Source organism: Scyliorhinus torazame, chromosome 9, assembly GCF_047496885.1.
Source record: "Scyliorhinus torazame isolate Kashiwa2021f chromosome 9, sScyTor2.1, whole genome shotgun sequence".
NCBI classification, from domain to species: domain Eukaryota; kingdom Metazoa; phylum Chordata; class Chondrichthyes; order Carcharhiniformes; family Scyliorhinidae; genus Scyliorhinus; species Scyliorhinus torazame.
In genome coordinates this window covers 229,106,764-229,128,518 of record NC_092715.1, presented here as the reverse complement: position 1 = coordinate 229,128,518, position 21,755 = coordinate 229,106,764, and the positions used below count along the sequence as shown (strand labels likewise).

General features: G+C 47.0%; 1 protein-coding gene across 7 annotated transcripts in view; it reads right to left on the bottom strand.

Annotated features, from left to right (window-relative positions):
* Nucleotides 1–21,755, bottom strand: part of frem1a (Fras1 related extracellular matrix 1a) — a 765,391-nt gene that overhangs the window by 200,091 nt on the left and 543,545 nt on the right. For all 7 annotated transcript variants that reach the window (XM_072517132.1, XM_072517134.1, XM_072517136.1 and 4 more), the window contains 2 exons: nucleotides 11,670–11,855; nucleotides 9,494–9,690 (listed from right to left, as the gene is read on the bottom strand). In XM_072517132.1, the coding sequence (XP_072373233.1) occupies nucleotides 9,494–9,690; nucleotides 11,670–11,855 (383 nt within the window). The remainder of the gene's footprint in view (nucleotides 1–9,493; nucleotides 9,691–11,669; nucleotides 11,856–21,755) is intronic.

Below are 21,755 nucleotides of genomic sequence, written 5' to 3'. Positions count from 1 at the left end.
TTGAACTGTGTCAGGCTGAGCCTGGCACATGTTGTGGTCGCGTTGACTCTACTCAACACATCGCCCAGAGACCATCCTCTATCTCTCCTCCCAACTCCTCTTCCCACTAGCGTTTCAACTCCTTGGTCTGCGTCTCCTCTGACCCAATAAGTTCCTTGTAAATGTCCGAAACCATCCCTCCTCCCACCCACATTCTGGAAACTACCCTATCCTGTATCCCCCTTGGTGGCAGCAGAGGGAAGGTTGAGACCTGCCTGCGTAGGAATTTCCGCACCTGCCGGTACCTAAACTCATTTCCTCTCGTCAATCCAAATTTCTCCTCCAGCTCCCTCAGGCTAGAAAAGCTCCCCTCCATAAACATATCTCCCATCCTCTCAATCCCTGCTCTCTGCCATCCAGCCTTCCCACGGCAAACCGGTGATTATTACAGATTGGAGACCAGACCGATGCTCCCTCGACTCCCAAATGCCTCCTCCATTGCCCCCAGATTCTCAGGGTCGCCACCACCACGGGGCTGGTGGAGTACCGTGCCGGCGGGAATGGCAGAGACACCGTTACCAATGCCCCCAAACTAGTGCCCTTGCATGATGCCGCCTCCACACACACCTACACCGATCCTCCCCCCCCACCACCCACTTCCTAATCATCGCTATATTTGCTGCCCAATAATAATTGGCAGCGCCCACACTCCCCCCCGACTCCGCTCCAGCATCCCCTTTTTTACTCGCGGGGTCTTACCCACCCATACAAAGCCAGTGATCACCTTATTGTCCCGTTTACAGAAGGACCGTGGAATAAAGATGGGGAGACACTGAAACACAAACAGGAATCTCGCGATGATTGTCATTTTCACTGTTTGCATCCTCCCAGCTAGTGACACGGGAGCGCGTCCCACCTTCGGAAATCGTCCTTCATTTGGTCTACTAATCGGGTCAAATTGAACTTGTGTAGCCGTTCCCATTAACACCACTGTGTAAACCAACCCCTTCAACAAGCATAACATCTGCTCACCCCCACTGTGCTTTCGTGAGCTAGCCCGCCCAGCTAGCTATGTGACCCCCGCCCATGGCGGCAGACATTCTCCCACCTATTGTTCCCTCCCCCCCGCTCGGAAGCACATATGCAAAAGAAAAACAATCCCAACACAATTGGCCGAAAAACAAAGAAAAGATCAAACAGAATATCCAACATCTAACAATCACACCTCCATCCCCCATCAGTTCAAATGTAAACTTTAACTCACTCAGCTCTGCAACAAGCCCCAAATCAATACAGAAGGCATTACAGATAACGTCCGCAAAACAAGAAACTTTTTAAACGTGAGCACTGCAGCAAAGTTCAAAGACCTCAGTCCACCACCAGAACAAAGAACAAAGAAATGTACAGCACAGGAACAGGCCCTTCGGCCCTCCAAGCCCGTGCCGACCATGCTGCCCGACTAAACTACAATCTTCTACACTTCCTGGGTCCATATCCCTCTATTCCCATCCTATTCATGTATTTGTCAAGATGCCCCTTAAATATCACTATCGTCCCTGCTTCCACCACCTCCTCCGGTAGCGAGTTCCAGGCACCCACTACCCTCTGCGTAAAAAGCTTGCCTCGTACATCTACTCTAAACCTTGCCCCTCTCACCTTAAACCTATGCCCCCTAGTAATTGACCCCTCTACCCTGGGGAAAAGCCTCTGACAATCCACTCTGTCTATGCCCCTCATAATTTTGTAGACCTCTATCAGGTCGCCCCTCAACCTAAGTCGTTCCAGTGAGAACAAACCAAGTTTATTCAACCGCTCCTCATAGCTAATGCCCTCCATACCAGGCAACATTCTGGTAAATCTCTTCTGCACCCTCTCTAAAGCCTCCACGTCCTTCCGGTAGTGTGGCGACCAGAATTGAACACTATACTCGAAGTGTGGCTTAACTAAGGTTCTATACAGCTGCAACATGACTTGCCAATTCTTATACTCAATGCCCCGGCCAATGAAGGCAAGCATGCCTTATGCCTTCTTGACTACCTTCTCCACCTGTGTTGCCCCTTTCAGTGACCTGTGGACCTGTACTCCGAGATCTCTCTGACTTTCAATACTCTTGAGGGTTCTACCATTCACTGTATATTCCCTACCTGCATTAGACCATCCAAAATGCATTACTTCACATTTGTCCGGATTAAATTCCATCTGCCATCTCTCCGCCCAAGTCTCCAAACAATCTAAATCCTGCTGTATCCTCTGACAGTCCTCATCGCTATCCGCAATTCCACTAACCTTTGTGTCGTCTGCAAACTTACTAATCAGACCAGTTACATTTTCCTCCAAATCATTTATATTTACTACAAACAGCAAAGGTCCCAGCACTGATCCCTGCGGAACACCACTGGTCACAGCCCTCCAATTAGAAAAGCATCCTTCCATTGCTACTCTCTGCCTTCTATGACCTAGCCAGTTCTGTATCTACCTTGCTAGCTCACCCCTGATCCCGTGTGACTTCACCTTTTGTACGAGTCTACCATGAGGGATCTTGTCAAAGGCCTTACTGAAGTCCATATAGACAACATCCACTGCCCTACCTGCATCAATCATCTTTGTGACCTCCTCGAAAAACTCTATCAAGTTAGTGAGACACGGCATCCCCTTCACAAAACCATGCTGCCTCTCACTAATACGTCCATTTGCTTCCAAATGGGAGTAGATCCTGTCTCGAAGAATTCTCTCCAGTAATTTCCCTACCACTGAAGTAAGGCTCACCGGCCTGTAGTTCCCTGGATTATCCTTGCTACCCTTCTTAAACAGAGGAACAACATTGTCTATTCTCCAGTCCTCCGGGACATCACCTGAAGACAGTGAGGATCCAAAGATTTCTGTCAAGGCCTCAGCAATTTCCTCTCCAGCCTCCTTCAGTATTCTGGGGTAGATCCCATCAGGCCCTGGGGACTTATCTACCGTAATATTTTTTAAGACGCCCAACACCTCGTCTTTTTGGATCTCAATGTGACCCAGGCTATCTACACACCCTTCTTCAGACTCAACATCTACCAATTCCTTCTCTTTGGTGAATACTGATGCAAAGTATTCATTTCGTACCTCGCCCATTTCCTCTGGCTCCACACATAGATTCCCTCGCCTGTCCTTCAGTGGGCCAACCCTTTCCCTGGCTACCCTCTTGCTCTTTATGTATCTGTAAAAAGCCTTAGGATTTTCCTTAACCCTATTTGCCAATGACTTTTCGTGACCCCTTCTAGCCCTCCTGACTCCTTGCTTAAGTTCCTTCCTACTTTCCTTATATTCCACACAGGCTTTGTCTGTTACCAGCCTTTTAGCCCTGACAAATGCCTCCTTTTTCTTTTTGACGAGGCCTACAATATCTCTCGTTATCCAAGGTTCCTGAAAATTGCCGTATTTATCCTTCTTCCTCACAGGAACATGCCGGTCCTGAATTCCTTTCAACTGACACTTGAAAGCCTCCCACATGTCAGATGTTGATTTGTCCTCAATCATCCGCCCCCAATCTAGGTTCTTCAGTTCCCGCCTAATATTGTTATAATTAGCCTTCCGCCAATTTAGCACATTCACCCTAGGACCACTCTTATCCTTGTCCACCAGCACTTTAAAACTTACTGAATTGTGGTCACTGTTCCCGAAATGCTCCCCTACTGAAACTTCTACCACCTGGCCGGGCTCATTCCCCAATACCAGGTCCAGTACCGCCCCTTCCCTAGTTGGACTGTCTACATATTGTTTTACGAAGCCCTCCTGGATGCGCTCCTTACAAACTCTGCCCCGTCTAAGCCCCTGGCACTAAGTGAGTCCCAGTCAATATTGGGGAAGTTGAAGTCTCCCATCACCACAACCCTGTTGTTTTTACTCTTTTCCAAAATCTGTCTACCTATCTGCTCCTCTATCTCCCGCTGGCTGTTGGGAGGCCTGTAGTAAACCCCCAACATTGTGACTGCACCCTTCTTATTCCTGATCTCTACCCATATAGCCTCACTGCCCTCTGAGGTGTCCTCTCGCAGTATAGCTGTGATATTCTCCCGAACAAGTAGCGCAACTCCGCCACCCCTTTTACATCCCCCTCTTTCCCACCTGAAACATCTAAATCCTGGAACGTTCAGCTGCCAATCCTGCCCTTCTCTCAACCAGGTCTCTGGCAACAACATCATAGTTCCAAGTACTAATCCAAGCTCTAAGTTCATCTGCCTTACCCGTAATACTTCTTGCATTAAAACATATGCACTTCAGGCCACCAGACCCGCTGTGTTCAGCAACTTCTCCCCGTCTGCTCTGCCTCAGAGCCACACTGTCCCTATTCCCTAGTTCTCCCTCAATGCTCTCACCTTCTGACCTATTGCTCCCGTGCCCACCCCCCCCTGCCATACTAGTTTAAACCCTCCCGTGTGACGCTAGCAAACCTCGCGGCCAGGATATTTATGCCTCTCCAGTTTAGATGCAACCCGTCCTTATATAGGTCACACCTGCCCTGGAAGTGCTCCCAGTGGTCCAGATAACGGAAACCCTCCCTCCTACACCAGCTGTTTAGCCAGGTGTTTAGCTGCTCTATCTTCCTATTTCTAGCCTCACTGTCACGTGGCACAGGGAGTAATCCCGAGATTACAACCCTAGAGGTCCCGTCTTTTAACTTTCTGCCTAGCTCCCTGAACTCCTGCTGCAGGACCTAATGCCCCTTCCTGCCTATGTCGTTAGTACCAATATGTACAACGACCTCTGCCTGTTTGCCCTCCCCCTTCAGGATGCCATCTACCCTTTCAGAGACATCCTGGACCCTGGCACCAGGGAGGCAACATCCCATCGTGGAGTCTCTTTCACGTCCACAGAAGTGCCTATCTGTGCCCCTGGCTATAGAGTCCCCTATTACTATTGCTCTTCTGCGCTTTGACCCTCCCTTCTGAACATCAGAGCCAGCCATGGTGCTACTGCTCTGGCTGCTGCTGTTTTCCCCTGATAGGCTATCCCCCCTGACAGTATCCAAAGGAGTATACCTGTTCGAGAGGGGGACAACCACAGGGGATTCCTGCACTGACTGCCTGCCCTTTCTGGTGGTCACCCTTTTCTCTGCCTACACCTTGGGTGTGACCACATTTATATAACTGCTATCTATGACGCTTTCCGCCACCTGCATGCTCCTAAGTGCATCCAATTGCTGCTCCAACCGAACCATGTGGTCTGTGAGGAGCTCCAGTTGGGTGCACTTTCTGCAGATGAAGCCATCCGGGACGCTGGAAGCCTCCCGGACCTGCCACATCTCACAGTCAGAGCACTGCACCCCTCTAACTGACATTGCGTCAATTAATTAGTAAATTAAGTCCTTTCCTTCTAGCAAAGTCCATCGCTTCCTCGGGCGACTCAAAATAAAAATGTTGCTCCTCATACGTGACCCAGAGACGGGCCGGATACAGCAGTCCAAACTTAACCTTTTGCTTGAAAAGGGTCGACTTTATCTGATTGAACCCTGCTCTTCTCCTGGCCACATCCGCGCTCAGGTCCTTTTCGATCCGCAGGATACTATTCTCCCATTTACAACTCCATGTCTACCTGGCCCACCGTAAAATGCGCTCCTTGTACCTGTGGAATCTGACCACCATTGCCCTCGGGGGCGGTCCCCCACTTGCGGATTCCTCGCGAGCGCTCTGTGAGCCCTGTCCACCTCCAAGGGTCGGGAGAACGTCCCATCTCCCAGTAACTTCTCGAACATGCCCGCTATGTATGCCCCAGCGTCCGCTCCTTCGGACCTCTTCGGGAAAACAACGATTCTCAGGTTCTGCTGGTGGAACCTATTCTCTGGGTCCTCCACCTCTCCAGGAGCCTTTTCTGCTGGTCTCTCAGCATCCCCACCTCCAACTCCACTGCTGTTTGATGTTCCTCCTGCTCACCTTGCGCCTTCTCTAGTTTCTGGATCGCCCGGTCTTGGGCATCCAGCCGAAGTTCCAGCCGCGCAATCGATTCCGTAATCGGGTCCAAGCATTCCTGTTTCTGCTTGGCAAAGCCCTCCGGAATAAACTGCATCAGCTGCTCCGTCGACCGCTGGGTCGACAAGCCAGGACCCTGGTCGTCCGCCATGCTTTCTCCCATTGCAGCTTCAGCCCACGCCTTCTCTGTTCACCTATTTTTTCCTTTGCATGCACTTCTGGTCCGCCTCTCCATGCACTGATGCAGGAATCCACTCCACAATTGCCTCCACCATCAATTTACTGAATCAAGTCCGACAAAAAATCGGGGGAAAAGGCCTAAAGGTCCGAACCGAGCGGGAGCCACCAAATGTGTGATCTACTCCTTCATAGCCGCCACAAGAAGTCTTCCCGTCCACAAGTTTTAAAGGTGCCCAGACTCTACACAGCTCTGCAAAAGTCTCACCAAAGATCTTATTCTGTTGGTGGCCACCTTGACCCAGTTTTGATGTGACCTTGACTATTTTCTTCATCGACAGAGGTTGAGACCTTAAAATCACGTGGTCATTTTCACCACTGGAATAGGGGGCTGGCAAGTGTACTCTGCCAATTAGTTCTCCAAAAGTGATATCTTTTGAATATGGTTATATGGGACAATCCGAAACAGGCAAATTCAGGCATTATATGAAACTCCTTCTATGAATAACATCCCCCATTGGTTACTGAATATGAGGTCAACTATGATGCGAGTCCTGGCGATGCTTTTGCTCAAAATTTGAGTTGTACATGTTCCTGCATCAGGACACAGAACTGCAGATACACATGAAACCTCAAATGGGGCAAGAAGAAAATTGAAGCTTGCATCGTTGTGAACAGGTCTAATGCCACACAAAAGGTTGCTGCATAAACTAAAGATGCATGGCATTGAGGGTAAAGTGGTAGCATGGGTAGAGGATTGGTTAACTAACAGAAAGCAGAGAGTGGGGATAAATGGGTGTTTCTCTGGTTGGCAACCTGTAACTAGTGGGGTCTCTCAAGGATCAGTGTTGGGCCCGCAGTTGTTCACAATTTACATAAATGATTTGGAGTTGGGGACCAAGTGCAATGTGGCAAAGTTTGCAGACGACACTAAGATGAGCGGTAAAGCAAAAAGTGCAGAGGATACCGGAAGTCTGCAGAAGGATTTGGATAGGTTAGGTGAATGGGCTAGGGTCTTGCAGATGGAATTCAATTTTGCCAAGTCTGAGGCTATCCATTTTGGGAGGAATAACAGCAGAATGGATTATTATTTAAACGGTAAGATGTTAAAACATGCTGCTGTGCAGAGGGACCTGGGTGTGCTGGTGCACGAGTCTCAAAAAGTTGGTGTGCAGGTGCAACAGGTGATTAAGAAGGCTAATCGAGTTTTGTCTTTCATTGCTAGAGGGATGGAGTTCAAGACTAGGGAGGTTATGCTGCAATTGTATAAGGTGTTGGTGAGGCCGCATCTGGAGCATTGTGTTCAGTTTTGGTCTCCTTACCTGAGAAAGGACATATTGGCACTGGAGGGAGTGCAGAGGAGATTCACTAGGTTGATCCCATAGTTGAGGGGATTAGATTATGACGAGAGGTTGAATAGACTGGGACTGTACTCATTGGAGTTTAGAAGGATGCGGGGGGATCTTATAGAAACATATAAGATTATGAAGGGAATAGATAGGATAGATGCGGGCAGGTTGTTTCCACTGGTCGGGGAAAGCAGAACTAGGGGGCATAGTCTCAAAATAAGGGGAGGTAGATTTAGGACGAAGTGTAGGAGGAACTTCTTCACCCAAAGGGTTGTGAATCTCTGGAATTCCTTGCCCAGTGAAGCAGTTGAGGCTCCTTCTTTAAACGTTTTTAAGAAAAAGATAGATGCCTTTCTAAAGAATAAAGGGATTCGGGGATATGGTGTACGGGCCGGAGAGTGGAGCTGAGTCCACAAAGATCAGCCATGATCTCATTAAATGGCGGAGCAGGCTCGAGGGGCCAGATGGCCTACTCCTGTTCCTAATTCTTATGTTCTGACTTCATGCACTCAGTCTCATCCATTGGGAACACATATTGAAAATCTGGCACAGTCTGCACATTGTTCCTGCAGTTAAAATTAATGGATGGAAAATAATGTACAGTATGTGCCTGGATTTCCAATATGAAATGTGAACAAGCAAGGCCTATAAAAGATCTATAAATTCAGAAATTAGTCTAAAAAGGTCAATATCATCATCTCATTGTTCCTTGTTCAATAAAAGTTGTAGAAATCTTTGAGGAAAGTGTAATTAACTTCTCCTTAACAATGATTTTGCTGTTAAATAAAGCTGTGCCTACCTCTAACATTGGGAACTGTTGACAATCCCACCTCATCTGCCAATTGTTATTTTTGCTGACATCCGACCATATACACCAGATCCACCAGAGAGGCCCAGGCCAGAAAACATCTTGTTTTGCTACATCTATATTATGTAGTAATTAAACCGGCTTTAATACTAATGGGGATAAATCATGGCAAGCTAGAATGTGTGAAGCCACATGAAGCTCCAGTACGGTACTTGATAGGCTATTGTACTCACTGTGCTTGCACTGGAGAGCATGGTGATGGGGATTGACCTGGGCTCTAAACCAGCAATGACAATTACTTTCCAGCCCCTGAAATGTGTACAAGAGGTCAATGAGGGTAAGTTCTGACTCTTTCACAATGCCTTCAGACTTGACTAGGTTTCTGACACTCAGGGCTGTAACTTAACCTGGAGGCGAGTTCTGTGTTGTGAGCAATGGCTGTGTGGGTGTGTGGTGCCTTGAAAAACCTGAAAGAACAGATTTCCTGAAAGTCCAATCGAGAGTTCTAATTCTAAGTGTCAGTGGGGTGGGGAAGGGGTGGTTTGATAGGGGAGGGCGGGTGCAGGGTAGGTGGTAGATTCGGATGGGTCGCAACCTAATTCTTGGGGGGGGGGTATGTTGGGTGAGGTCCAATGATGCTCAGAGGAACAGATGATGAACGGAGGTGGTGGTCAGTGGCAGTAGCTTGATTGCAGGCGGGTGGCCTCCATTGGTTGTGGGGCGGGGGTAACAGATGTTTCAAGGGGGGTAATAAATGTTTCATGGCGATGGGATAACTTGGTAACATCTTGAGTCAGGAGTAAACACTCCTCCTTCTGGCCCACATGCAATGCTGCAAAGTATGCTGGTGAGTTTGAGGCATATTGGGTTGCTGTTTTGGATTTTTGGGATTTTACGCTCTGATAAGTTATTCACTTTTGTGAGACACAGGCTTGGACCAAGTACAAGATGTCTCCTCTTACCTGAGGAAATATACTATCAGCATGTCCCTTCCTGAAAAGAGACTGTGGGGAAAGAGTTTTGTTTTTCATTTGAGGGTAAAATCTAGCCAAAGTTGAAGCTGAATTGTTGGTAGCAAATTAATCGAAGACACGATCAACCTCGATAGTATTGCAACTTGTGAACTAGCTGGTCTACCAGCATGCTGAATGATTGAGTGAATCCCTTTCCACACATTCTCTAATACTGTAGTGTCAATACATTCTGTAAAGAAGGTATTGTGTTCATTCACTTACAGTGATATTCCTCGCAAGAAAACTTGGAGCCTCATCATTTGTAGGTCGGATTATAACATAAAAAGCCACCTCCATGGACTGATGCTCTCCATCAGTAACATACAGCATGAACTGATCTACTGTTGGTTCAATCTGTTGATGTCGAGACTGAACATAATTGATGTGCAAATCTTTCATGTGCTTCAGGTCAAAGGAATCTAAGAACAGAAATGAAGGGAATTGTTGAAGAAGATTGAACTACAGTTTGTATACATTTTTATATTACATATGGTATATATAGGTGCATATATAAAATTGATATCTTACTTCTGCACTTTTACTAAATGCATAATCTTGATTTTGTTGCATCTCACAAGGAGCTACTGATGATCTGGGAAGGAGGTAGGAATACTTCTGACTTTTTGTAACTGTATTAGTGCGAAACCTTCTCAGATATGAAGAAAATCTCACTTTTATTCTGTCATGAGGATGTGCCAGCTCCAATCCAATTTCCCACACCAGCCAAGCTTATGGCCTTTTTGAATGTGTTACAAAATCCGACTTATCGTCCTGTTGGGTGGCAGTGGGAACTCCAAATCCTGACAGGCTTGGGTAGTTTCTCGCACGCCCGGACAGGGAGCAGGGAGACATAGAATCCACAGAATCCTTACAGTGCAGAAGGAGGCCCTGTGGCCCATCTAGTCTGCACTGACCCTTCGATAGCGCATTTTACCTAGACCCACTCCCTGCCCTATCCCTGTAACTGTCCACATTGATCATGGCCAATCAACCTAACTTGCACATCTTTGGACTGTGGGAGGAAGCCGGCGCACAAACTCCACATCGGCAGTCACCCAAGGCCGGAATTGAACTGGTGTCCCTGGAGCTGTGAGATAGCAGTGCTAACCACTGTGCCACCGTGTTGCCAGATGTGGAATCTGGTGTTTTGCCGTTCCTCGGGCTGAGGACGAGTCCAGTCGCAAAAAGAAGACGCGGCATAAACAGGGTCTTGTGACCCAGAAGCAGGGGACAGGGAGAGGTCTCAAAGGGAGTCCAAGGCTCCCTCTGTGACCCCCAGCAGGGAGAAGTCCCAATTGAGCAAAAAAAAGGGAGGGAAACAGAGAAAGAGGTTCCAAGTAAAAGAAAGGGCTTCAGTTGGAATACTTGAAGTAATGGGGGTTTGGAAGAAGCTCTGAACATCTAAGAAGACAGAATGTTAGTGACCCCTTGCTGCAGGGATTCCAGGCAAAGGTAACGCTTTGGGGTAGTAGTGTTCTGCTCAGAGTCTGATTTGTAAGAGAGAGTTGCTATGGCCTAATAGGGAAGACAGCATTCTCAAAGGCTTGCTAATGTTTAGGGGCTGTTTAGCACACTGGGCTAAATCGCTGGCTTTTAAAGCAGACCAAGGCAGGTCAGCAGCACGGCTCAATTCCCGTAACAGCCTCCCGGAACAGGCGCCGGAATGTAGCGACTCGGGGCTTTTCACAGTAACTTCATTGAAGCCTACTTGTGACAATAAGCAATTTTCATTTCATTTCTTTTTCATGCAGTACAATTGGTGCAGAAGTTGGACAGGGCGATAAAGGAGACCTCGATCCAAAGGGTTGGGCCTCCAGACAGACAGGCAGTGGGAGCAAATAGTTGTGGCAAATATTTCAGCATTGACATGACCTCTCAACCCATCCTATCCTTCCACTGACCATCCAACCCCTTTCCCCACCATAACCCCCCTACACCCACCTGACACACCCTGGCTTCTCAGAATTCCTCGACCTTTCAACTTACTTGTTTTACAGCATTTAGTGCCCTAAAAAAGGAGTGCCTTTACCCCAGCCATTGCTGCTCCAGGCTGAATGTGGATGCTGGTACACTGTACTATCTCGCCCAACCTTCTGTAATTCCTACTCCATCAAAGTTCTAGCCCAAATTGTCTTCATTGTTTTGGTTAATGAGAAAGAAGAATCATGCTGCACATTTTTTTCTCAAACTGCTTGTGGAAGTTTTGATGAGTTTTACCATCAAAGTGATGGAAAAATAGACTTTTGCTGAACATTTTTTTTTCATGACCATGCCACCCATAGTACTTTTATACATTAACCTTTTGTAATCATTGGAGATACAGAAATATGTTTACAGGCAGCTGATAAAACATTCCGTGTGGATTGGAGAAACCAGCATTATTTCAGTTTTATATTACCTATGCTGATGCCCATATTACTCTTCTCATAGCCTGGTGAAGGTAATGTGTTCTCTACGTAACCAAACTGGGGTGGGGACCACAGGACAAAAGTCAGTTCATCAATGTCAGTGTCAGGGTCAATAGCACACAAATGGTCGACTGTGATGGCAGCTGATGACCCTTCTTCAACAATAAATGTTTCACCTGGAATGAGACAGAATCAGATAGGAATGAATTTCATTCGAAATTAATGCAAAACAATCTTTACTATTAGTTCTCAGATAACTTCAGGTTTAAATGAAGCATCATCTGTGTAAGAATGAATGTTCTTTTTATATTTTGGGTAGGAATATTGTGTTATTTTATGTGTGTGTGTGTGTGTATGTCTCAGAGGCATAGAGTTTAAGAACAGGGAGGTTATGTTGGAACTGTATAAAAAGTTAGTTCGGCCACAGTTAGAGAATTATGTGCCGTTCTGGAATACACTTTATAGGAGGGGTGTGATAGCAACTGGAAAGGGTGCAGAGCAGATTTACCAAGATGTTGCCTGGGCTAGAGTGTTTTAGCTATGAAGATAGGTTGGATAGACTGGGGTTGTTTTTCTTGGAGCAGAGGAAACTGAGGGGGGACATGATTGCTATGTATAAAATTATGAAGGCCACAGATAGAGTAGACAGGAAGAAACTTTTTCCCTTGATGAATGGATCAATGACCAGGGCATAGATTTAAGATAAGGGGCAGGAGGTTTAGATGGGATGTGAGGAAAAACCTTTTCATCCAGAGGGTGGTGGGAGTCTGGAAATCTCTGCCCGGAAGGGTGGTGGAGGCAGAGACCCTCATAACATTGAAGAAGTATTTAGATGTTCACTTGCGATGCCAAAGCATACAAGGCTATGAGCCAAGTGCTGGAAAATGGAATTAGAATACATAGTTGATTGTTTTTGACTGGCAAAGGTACAATGGGCCAAGAGACCTTTCTGTGCTGTAAATCTAAAACCATAGAGTTCCTACAGCTCAGAAAGAGGCCATTCTGCCAATCGAGTCTGCACTGACCCTCTGAAAGAGAACCCCATTTAGGCCCACTTCCCCACCCCATCCCTGGAAACCCATCTAAACTATACATCCTTGGATGCTAAGGGGTAGTTTATCATGGCCAATCCACCTAACCTGTACATCTTTGGACTGTGGGAGGAAACTGGAGCACCCGGAGGAAACCCATGCAGACACGGAGAGAACACGCAAATTCCACACAGTCGCCCAAATCCGGAATTGAAACCAGGTCCATGACGCTGTGAGGCAGTAGTGCTAACCACTGTGCCACCTTATGACTCTATGGACGTTTAAGACATTAAAGGATAGAGGTTTGTGTATTTGTAATCAGATGTTATGGTTAGTTTGAGGTACAAGTAAATAGTTCGGACCTAACATTTGGATTTTCTTTTAGATAATTTGAGAGTTTGGGAAATTTCAAAGTGAAGTAAAAAGCCTGCAAACGTTTCACAAGTAAACTAGGAAGCTTATTAAATTTAATTTGAGCTGAAAGTTGGAGGCCATTGGAAAACATTAAAGATTTTTATATTTTGGAAAAGTTAAGTTCAAAGAAGTACTGAAAACAATGGAATTGTTGATGAAAGGACACAAGATTTAAGGAGAGACGTTAAGAGCTTAGTGGTGGGCTGGGTGAGAAAGACTTGCTAGCAACAGTTAAATCAGCTACCCAGTTAAGCCAGAAGATCTTGAGGCTACAAAAAGCTGTCGTGTGTCTGATGGTTTGGATTTCCACAGCAAAGTGGCTGTGAGGAGTGAGAGGTCTTGTGGTATGCCTCACAAAGTGACAATAGCCTTGCCTTGGGGAAAATATTACTGTATTTTAATAGTTAAACTTAGAAACATAGAAAATAGGAACAGGAGTAGGTCATTCAGCTCTTCGAGCCTGCTCTGCCATTCATTATCATGGTTGATCTTTTATCTCAGCGTACACTCCAACGCTCACCTCAGACCCCTTGATGATTTTAGAGTCCAGAAATCTATCAATTTTCTTTTGAAATATATTCAGTGACTATGTCTCACAGCCTTTCGAGAATTCCAGTTTCACCAACCTCCGAATGAAGAGGTTTCTCCTCAACTCAGCCCTAAATTGCCCACCCCGTATCCTGAGACTGTGACCCCTTGTTCTAGACCCCGCCCCCCAGCCAGAGAAAACAACATCCCTGCACCCAATCTTTCCAGCTCTGTCAGAATTTTGTAGGTTTCATCAATGAGATCCGTCTCATTCTTCTAAACTCCAATGAATACAGGCTTAGTCGACCCAATCTCCTCTCTCAGAACAATTCTGCCATCCCAGAAATCAGCTTGGTGAACTTTTGTTTCACTCCCTCCATGGTAACTATATCCTTTTGTAGGCAAGGAGCAAAACTGCACACAATACTCCAGGTGTGGCTGCACTAAGACCTGTATAGCTGCAATAAAACATCTTTGCTCCTGTACTCAAGTCCTCTTTCAATGAAGGCTGACATACTATTTGCCTTCCAATCTGCATGCTTGCTTTTAGTTACTGGTGTGCAAGGACACCCAGGTTCCTTTGTGCATCAACAATTCCCAATATAAAATTTCCATATTCCCAAGTGACCCAGGCTGTTCTCCCCTTGAGGGGGTGAGTTAACTGGTGGTGATTTAACCTGAGGATCACCACATCTCAGGCGAGGGGCAAGGGTGACAAGGTGAAGCCTTCATGAATAACCTCAGCTGGTGCTGGAATAAAACCCACGTCCAATATAACACCATTTAAATAACACTCTTCCATTCTGCTACTCCATAAGAACTGGATAACTAATTTATCCACAAGTATTTGTCCACTCACTAAACCTGTCTAAAACATCTTGAAGCCTATTAACATCCTCCTCACCAATCACATCCCCTCCAGATTTCATGTCATTTGCAAACTTGGAACTATTGGGGGTGATTTCCCGGCCACATTGCGCCCAGCGCAAATCCCGCTATGTCTAGAAAATTCCGTGAGAGGTCTGAAACGGGATTTGCGCTGGTGCAAAACAGTTCACGATGTTCACGGATCATCCCAACAGATGTAATCAGATTCACACCCAGGGCAAGAATCGCCGGGGGCTGGCATGAATCTTGCCCTCGCCATGTCCCGAAGTCTCCGCCACCAGAGATTCGGTGGGGGCGGGAATCGCGCCGGTCGGCGGGCCCACCCCCGCTGATTCTCCGGCCTGCGATGAGCCAAAGTCCCGCTGCTGGAATGCCTGTCCCGCCAGCGTGGATTAAACCACCTTTTGAAGGGTGGGACAAGGCGGCGCGGGCGGGCTCCGGGGTCCTGGGGGGGGGGGGGTGCGCGGGGCGATTTGGCTGCGGGGGTTGCCCCCACGGTGGCCTGGCCCGCAATCGGTGCCCACCGATTGGCGGGCAGGCCTGCGCCGTGGGGGCACTCTTTTTCTTCCGCCTTCGCCATGGTCTTCACTCTGGCGGAGGCGGAGGAAACCCCCTCCTCTGCGCATGCGCGGGGATGACATCAGCAGCCGCTGATGCTCCCGCGCGGACCCGCGTCGCCTGGCGAAGACATTTTGGCCCCGGCTGGCGTGGCGCCAAAGGCCTTTCCCGCCAGCCGGTGGAGCGGAAACCGCTGCAGCGTGGGCCTAGCCCCTCAAAGTGAGGGCTTGGCCCCTAAAGATGTGGAGACTTCCGCACCTTTAGGGGCGGCCGACGTCGGAGTGGTTCCCGCCACTCCATCACGCTGAGTCCCCCCGCCCCGCCGGGTAGGGGAGAATCCCGCCCCTGATTGCCATTCATTTAAATATATTTTAACGTTCAAAATTGGCTTAATGCTGAATCTTCAGGGAACGTGCTATGTTCCCACCCACCAGCACAAGGTGGCACAGGCGGGAATCACTACTGGTCTCCACAAATGGAGACCAGACGTGATGACCGTGCCGAGGTGCGCAGAGGCCATTGTAGCCCCCGGGTGGTCAGGGATATGGCAGGGCAGTGCACTGGTACTGTCAGAGGGCAGGGCATGAAGTGGCAGGACCTGAAATGACAGCACATAAAGGGCAATCCACTGGGAGGGCCCCGACGTCGGAGATCTATGTTCGGGGTGGGAGGGGGGCATGCCATCAATGACCAGGGTGGGGGAGAGGTGGGGGGCCATTCATTTCACTTTGAGTTTGGGGTGCCTGAAAAACGGCAGCCTGATCTCTGTAAAGCCAGGCTTGATGGCGTTTAGGCGCCTCACAATGATGGCGCAATACATGTCACCTTCAATAAAATGGCAAAGTATGGGATGATCTCGTCAGGAAACCTGTCTGTTTCTCTGGGGAGACTTGTCCTTTATTTTGGAAAATCCTGGCCATTACATTTGGTTCCCTTATCCAAATTATATATGTATATTGTGAATAGCTGTTGCCCAAGCACTGATCCCTGTGGAGCCAAACCAGTCACTGTTTGCCACGTCGAAAAAACATTTATTCCTACTCTCTGTTTCCTGTCTGTTAACCGATTCTCAATCCATGCCAATATATTACCTCCAATCCCATGTGCTTTAATTTTGCACATAAGCCTCTTACATAAGACTTTATTGAAAGTTTTATCTAAATACACTATATCAACTGGTTCTTCCTTATCTATTCTATTTGGTACATCCTTGAAAAACTCCAGTAGGTTTATCAATCTCTTCTGCAGAAGTGCAGAGGAGATTCACTAGATTGTTTCCGAAGTTGAGAGGCTTATGGGGACTGGGACTATACTGAGTGGACTGGGACTATACTCATTGGAATTTAGAAGAATGAGGGGGGGTCTAATAGAAACATATAAAATTATGAAGGGAACAGTTAATATAGAAGGAGGGAGGTTGTTTCCACTGGAGGGCGAAACTAGAACTAGGGGACAGAGCCTCAAAATAAGGGGGATCAGATTTAGGACTGATTCAGGACGGAGGATGAACTTCTTCACCCAAAGGGTTGTAAATCTGTGGAATTCCCTGCCCAGTGAAGCAGTTGAGGCTACCTCGTTGAATGTTTTTAAGGCAAAGATAGATAGATTTTTGAACAGTAAAGGAATTAAGGGTTATGGTGAGCGGGCGGGGAAGTGGAGCCGGGTCCACAAAAAAATCAGCCATGATCTTATTGAATGGCGGAGCAGGCTCGAGGGGCCAGATGACCTACTCCTGCTCCTAGTTCTTATCTTCTTATGTCAAATATGATTTACTTTTCGTAAATGCATGTTGACTCTGTCTAATCCTGTTGATATTTTCTAGGTGTCCTGTTGTCACATCCCTCATAATAGACTCTAGCATTTTCCCTACTATTGATGTTAGGAACCATCTATAAAGGATTGTTGCCAAGAGGTGTTTACTTGGGAGTCTGACCAAGTAGGGAGTCTTTATGGGGGATTGTTTTGTAAGACTAATTTTAATTGTAATCTTGGGCGAGATTCTCCGACCCCCCGCCGGGTTGGAGAATCGCCGGGGGCTGGCGTGAATCCCGCCTGTTGCCAAATTCTCCGGCACCGGAGATTCGGCGGGGGCGGGAATCGCGCCGCGCAGGTTGGCGGGCCCCCCCCCCTCCAGCGATTCTCTGGCCCGGATGGGCCGAAGTCCCGCTGCTAGAATGCCTGTCCCGCCGGCGTGGATTAAACCACCTCTCTTACCGGCGGGACAAGGTGGCGCGGGCGGGCTCCGGGGTCCTGGGGGGGGGGGGCGCGGGGCGATCTGGCCCCGGGGGGAGCCCCCACGGTGGCCTGGCCCGCGATCGGGGCCCACCGATCCACGGGCGGGCCTGTGCCGTGGGGGCACTCTTTTCCTTCCGCCTTCGCCACGGTCTCCACCATGGCAGAGGCGGAAGAGACTCCTTCCACAGCGCATTTGCGGGGATGCCGTGAGTGGCCCCCAACGCTCCCGCGTATGCGCCGCCCGGCAATGTCATTTCCGCGCCAGCTGGCGGGGCGGAAATCAGTCCGGCGCAGGCCTAGCCCCTCAAGGTTAGGACTCGGCCGGTCAAGGGGCGAAGGATTCCGCACCTTTGGGGCGGCGCGATGCCGGACTGATTTGCGCCGTTTTTGGCGCCGGTCGGCGGACATCGCGCCGATACCGGAGAATTTCGCCCCTTGTGTGCATAAGTTTTATTTTCTTCTTGTTAATAAATCTTTTACGTTTAATTTTAAAATCCGAAAAATGTTTACTGCTGAGTTCAGTATGTTTCTCTTTTTCAGAATTAAAGAAAAGTGACTCGCAAAGAAAGCCAAATAATTAAGATTTGCTTGTGCAAACCAAATACCTCTGTTCTCTAATGTGTGTCTGGTTAAATTACAGGCCTATAGATAATGACATTGTCACAAAAGCAAAGTCAATGCATAAAAAATCTACACAAAAAAACGGTCTACTCATCATAATGGCAAATTACATTAAATAATTTTATTAAAAACCAAGTTGTTATTGTTTTGAGGAAAATAGCAGTCAGGCAAGCCTTGCAGAATTTCATTTCCATTCCACACAAGTGACGCCATGCCATAAGTCACTTTGATATCTTACTCGTTTCCGCCATCTGTGTCCTGACAATCCTTGAGGCAGGTAGTGGGAGTCAGGAAGATTCCCTTATTGACCCACCTGCCTCAGGGGAAAGTGACCGCAATGGCAAGATCTTCATTGCCAGGGGGCAGCTGTAGGCTGGAGTCAGGCCAGCCAACATGGGAAGACGTTCAGTTGCACACTGGGCTGCCAGGTGCTGTTAGATTTTGTCCCAGTTGAAATAAAAACTCAAAGACCCTCCAGCCCTTACATCCCCTCAACCCTCACAAATTCCCCATGGCATCTCATGTCCCTGTGTCAGGCTATGCCTCCCACCCAACCCCCAATAGCCATTCATGACCCCTATGACAAACTCTTCCATTCCACTCAGCTTACACTCCCAGGCTCTTCAAGCACATTATGACAGTCTATGGAACTTCCATGCTCATGGCTGTACAGAATCAACAATTCATATTGTGCTAGTTGGACGTGCAGAATAAACTTTAGAAAAGACATTTTTTTTTTCTATGTTAAAAAAACATTTGACCACAGTACAACAAATGTGTCAATCATCCAGGCCCTTTGAAGTATCAATAACTGAGGCCAGAAACCCTGACTTAACCTTGCGTAAATAAACATTGTGAAATTGACCACAAAATAACTCTTCTAAACTGTCCCACATTTCCTCATAAGACAACTTGCCCATTCCAGGTATTAGTATCTGAACTGCTTCCAAAGCATTGACATGCTTCCTTATGTAAGGTGATCAATACTGCACACAACCCTCAAAATGTGGTCTCAGTCATGCCCTCTACATCTGAAACCTAACCTCCAAACTTCTGGATTCAATTCCCCTTGCAATAAATAATGACATTCTATTCAGGGCAGATCGATAGCACAAGTGGATAGCACTGTGGTTTCACAGCGCCAGGGTCCCAGGTTCGATTTCCTGCCGGGTCACTGTCTGTGAGGCATCTGCACATTCTCCCCGTGTCTGCGTGGGTTTCCTCCGGGTGCTCCGGTTTCCTCCCAGTCCAAAGACGTGCAGGTTAGGTGGATTGGCCATGATAAATTGCCCTTAGTGTCCAAAACGGTGAGGAGGGGTTATTGGATTACGGGGATAGGGTGGGAGTGAGGGGTTAAATGGGTTGATGCCGACTCGATGGGCTGAATGGCCTCCTTCTGCACTGTTTTCTATTAGTCCTTCTATTAGTGTGGCCCTTTTAAAGGGGTGGGGTCCACAGATCACGTGATTGGCTCGGGGCCAATCTCCTGGGAGTGCATGAACCCCTACCAATAGTATGTTTGTGCAGGGCCCTAGGAGCAGGACCCCAGACAGGGTGGACAAGGGAGTTTGATAGAAATTGACTTTTCTAGTCAGCTATAACCATGAGAGTAAGGGAAGATGACAGAGGTAAAAGGGTTAAATGAGATTCATTAAGAATAATTAGCTGTAATCATATTAAGCATTACTTGAGTGCAACAATAGCTGGGAATCCTAGTTGGGAATGCACAAAGGATTAATCCAGGTCATAGATTTAATTTCTTTCTTTTTGCAAGTTGCTTGAGACTGCAAGGTCAGTGAAGTCAACTAGCTAAAAGGCCCCATTATATGGTAAGAACTGGTGCTGCTGTTCTAACAACGGGTAGTCCCGTTTCTATGGTAAGAGCCAGTCTCGGGTGATAATGTCTTAATGAAAACTGTGTTTTTCTAATTAATGTTAGATGCAGGTGTGGAAATTTGGAAAATTGGCAAGTGATGGAATGGTAAATTTGCACCAATACATTCAAATACATATATCTCTTAAATTGATGGACAGACATTTTGGTTGAATTGAGTAGATTATAAATTAGTTAAAGCCAATCAGAAGTAAAAAGAAGGCTGGACCTTAAGATAATAATCTCCTTAAGAATCACTTACCGGGATGGAAAACTCATCCCGGGATCACCCCATCTATATTTCTGAAACCTTTTTCCTTTGCTGCTTGCTTTTGATAATCGCCATCTTTCTTTTATTTAAATTACTTAGTTATTTTATCCTGTGTATTATGATTTGAAGAATTACTATGATTATGTAATTAAATGAAAACTCAACTACTGTATTCGCTGAAGGCAATCAATCTGACTAGCTTGCTGCAGGGCTAGTTGGAAACTTTCTAAATTTTGTGTTGAAAATAAGTTTACCAGTGGCACAGCTGACAAATAAAGTACAAGTGGACTTTGCCAAAAAGCACAGATTTGACTTCTGTTATTTGGGAACTTGATAACGGATATCCAGGGTTCTGAATAGACACAGAGATCCATCAGAGCAGAACTGTCAAGACTGGTTGTATCGTGTTCTATGCCTGTTATGTAACTGCCTTTGCCTATCATCAATAAACCCCTTTGTTACCAATTAGAAGCCTCCAGTGCATGTCTCGAGCCACCGCATTGGCAAAGGGGTAAATGTGTTTGATCACAGCCGACAGTCATCATGAATCGGAGAAACCATTGAGAAAAAAAAGAGAAGCTCCAGCAAGAGTCAAAATCATTTAAATCGGGAGTGGAAATGCTTAGAATTGAAAAACAAGACCCATTTGACCCAGGGGTTGAGTTATGGAGTCAGTATATCAAACAATTCCATTTCTTTTTTACCGTGAACAAGATCACAGGCGAGGTCAAGCAAAAAGTGATACTTCCATAAGATCATAAGATCTAGGGGCAGAATTAGGCCACTCGGCCCATCGAGTCTGCTCCGCCATTCAATCATGGCTGATATTTTTCTCATCCACATTGTCCTGCCGCCTCCCCATAACACCTGATCTCCTTATTAATCAAGAACCTATCTATCTCTGTCTTAAAGACACTGTGTTTGTGCCTCCACAGCTCCTGCGGCATAGAGTTCTACAGATTCATCACCCTCTGGCTGAAGAAATTCCTCCTCATCTCTGTTTAAAGGATTGTTCCTTTACTCTGAGATTGTGTCCTCTGCTTCTAGTTTTTCCTACAAGTGGAAACATCCTCTCCAGGCCTCACAGTATCCTGTAAGTTTCAATAAAATCCCCTCATCCTTTTAAACTCCAATGAGTAGAGTCCCAGAGTCCTCAATCGTTCCTCATATGACAAGCTCTTCATTCCAGGGATCATTCTTGCAAACCTCCTCTGGACCCTTTCCAAGGCCAGCATATGCTTCCTTAGATACGGGGCCCAAAACTGCTCACAATATTCCAAATAGGGTCTGACCAGTGCCTTATACAGCCCCAGAAGTACATAGAACGATACAGCACAGTACAGGCCCTTCGGCCCATGATGTTGCACCAAAACAAAAGCCATCTAACCTACACTATACCATTATCATCCATATGCTTATCCAATAAACTTTTAAATGCCCTCAATGTTGGCGAGTTAACTACTGTTGCAGGTAGGGCATTCCACGGCCTCACCACTCTTTGCGTAAAGAAACTACCTCTGACCTCTGTCCTATATCTATTACCCCTCAGTTTAAAGCTATGTCCCCTCGAGCCAGCCATTTCCATCCGCGGGAGAAGGCTCTCACTGTCCACCCTATCTAACCCCCTGATCATTTTGTATGCCTCTATTAAGTCTCC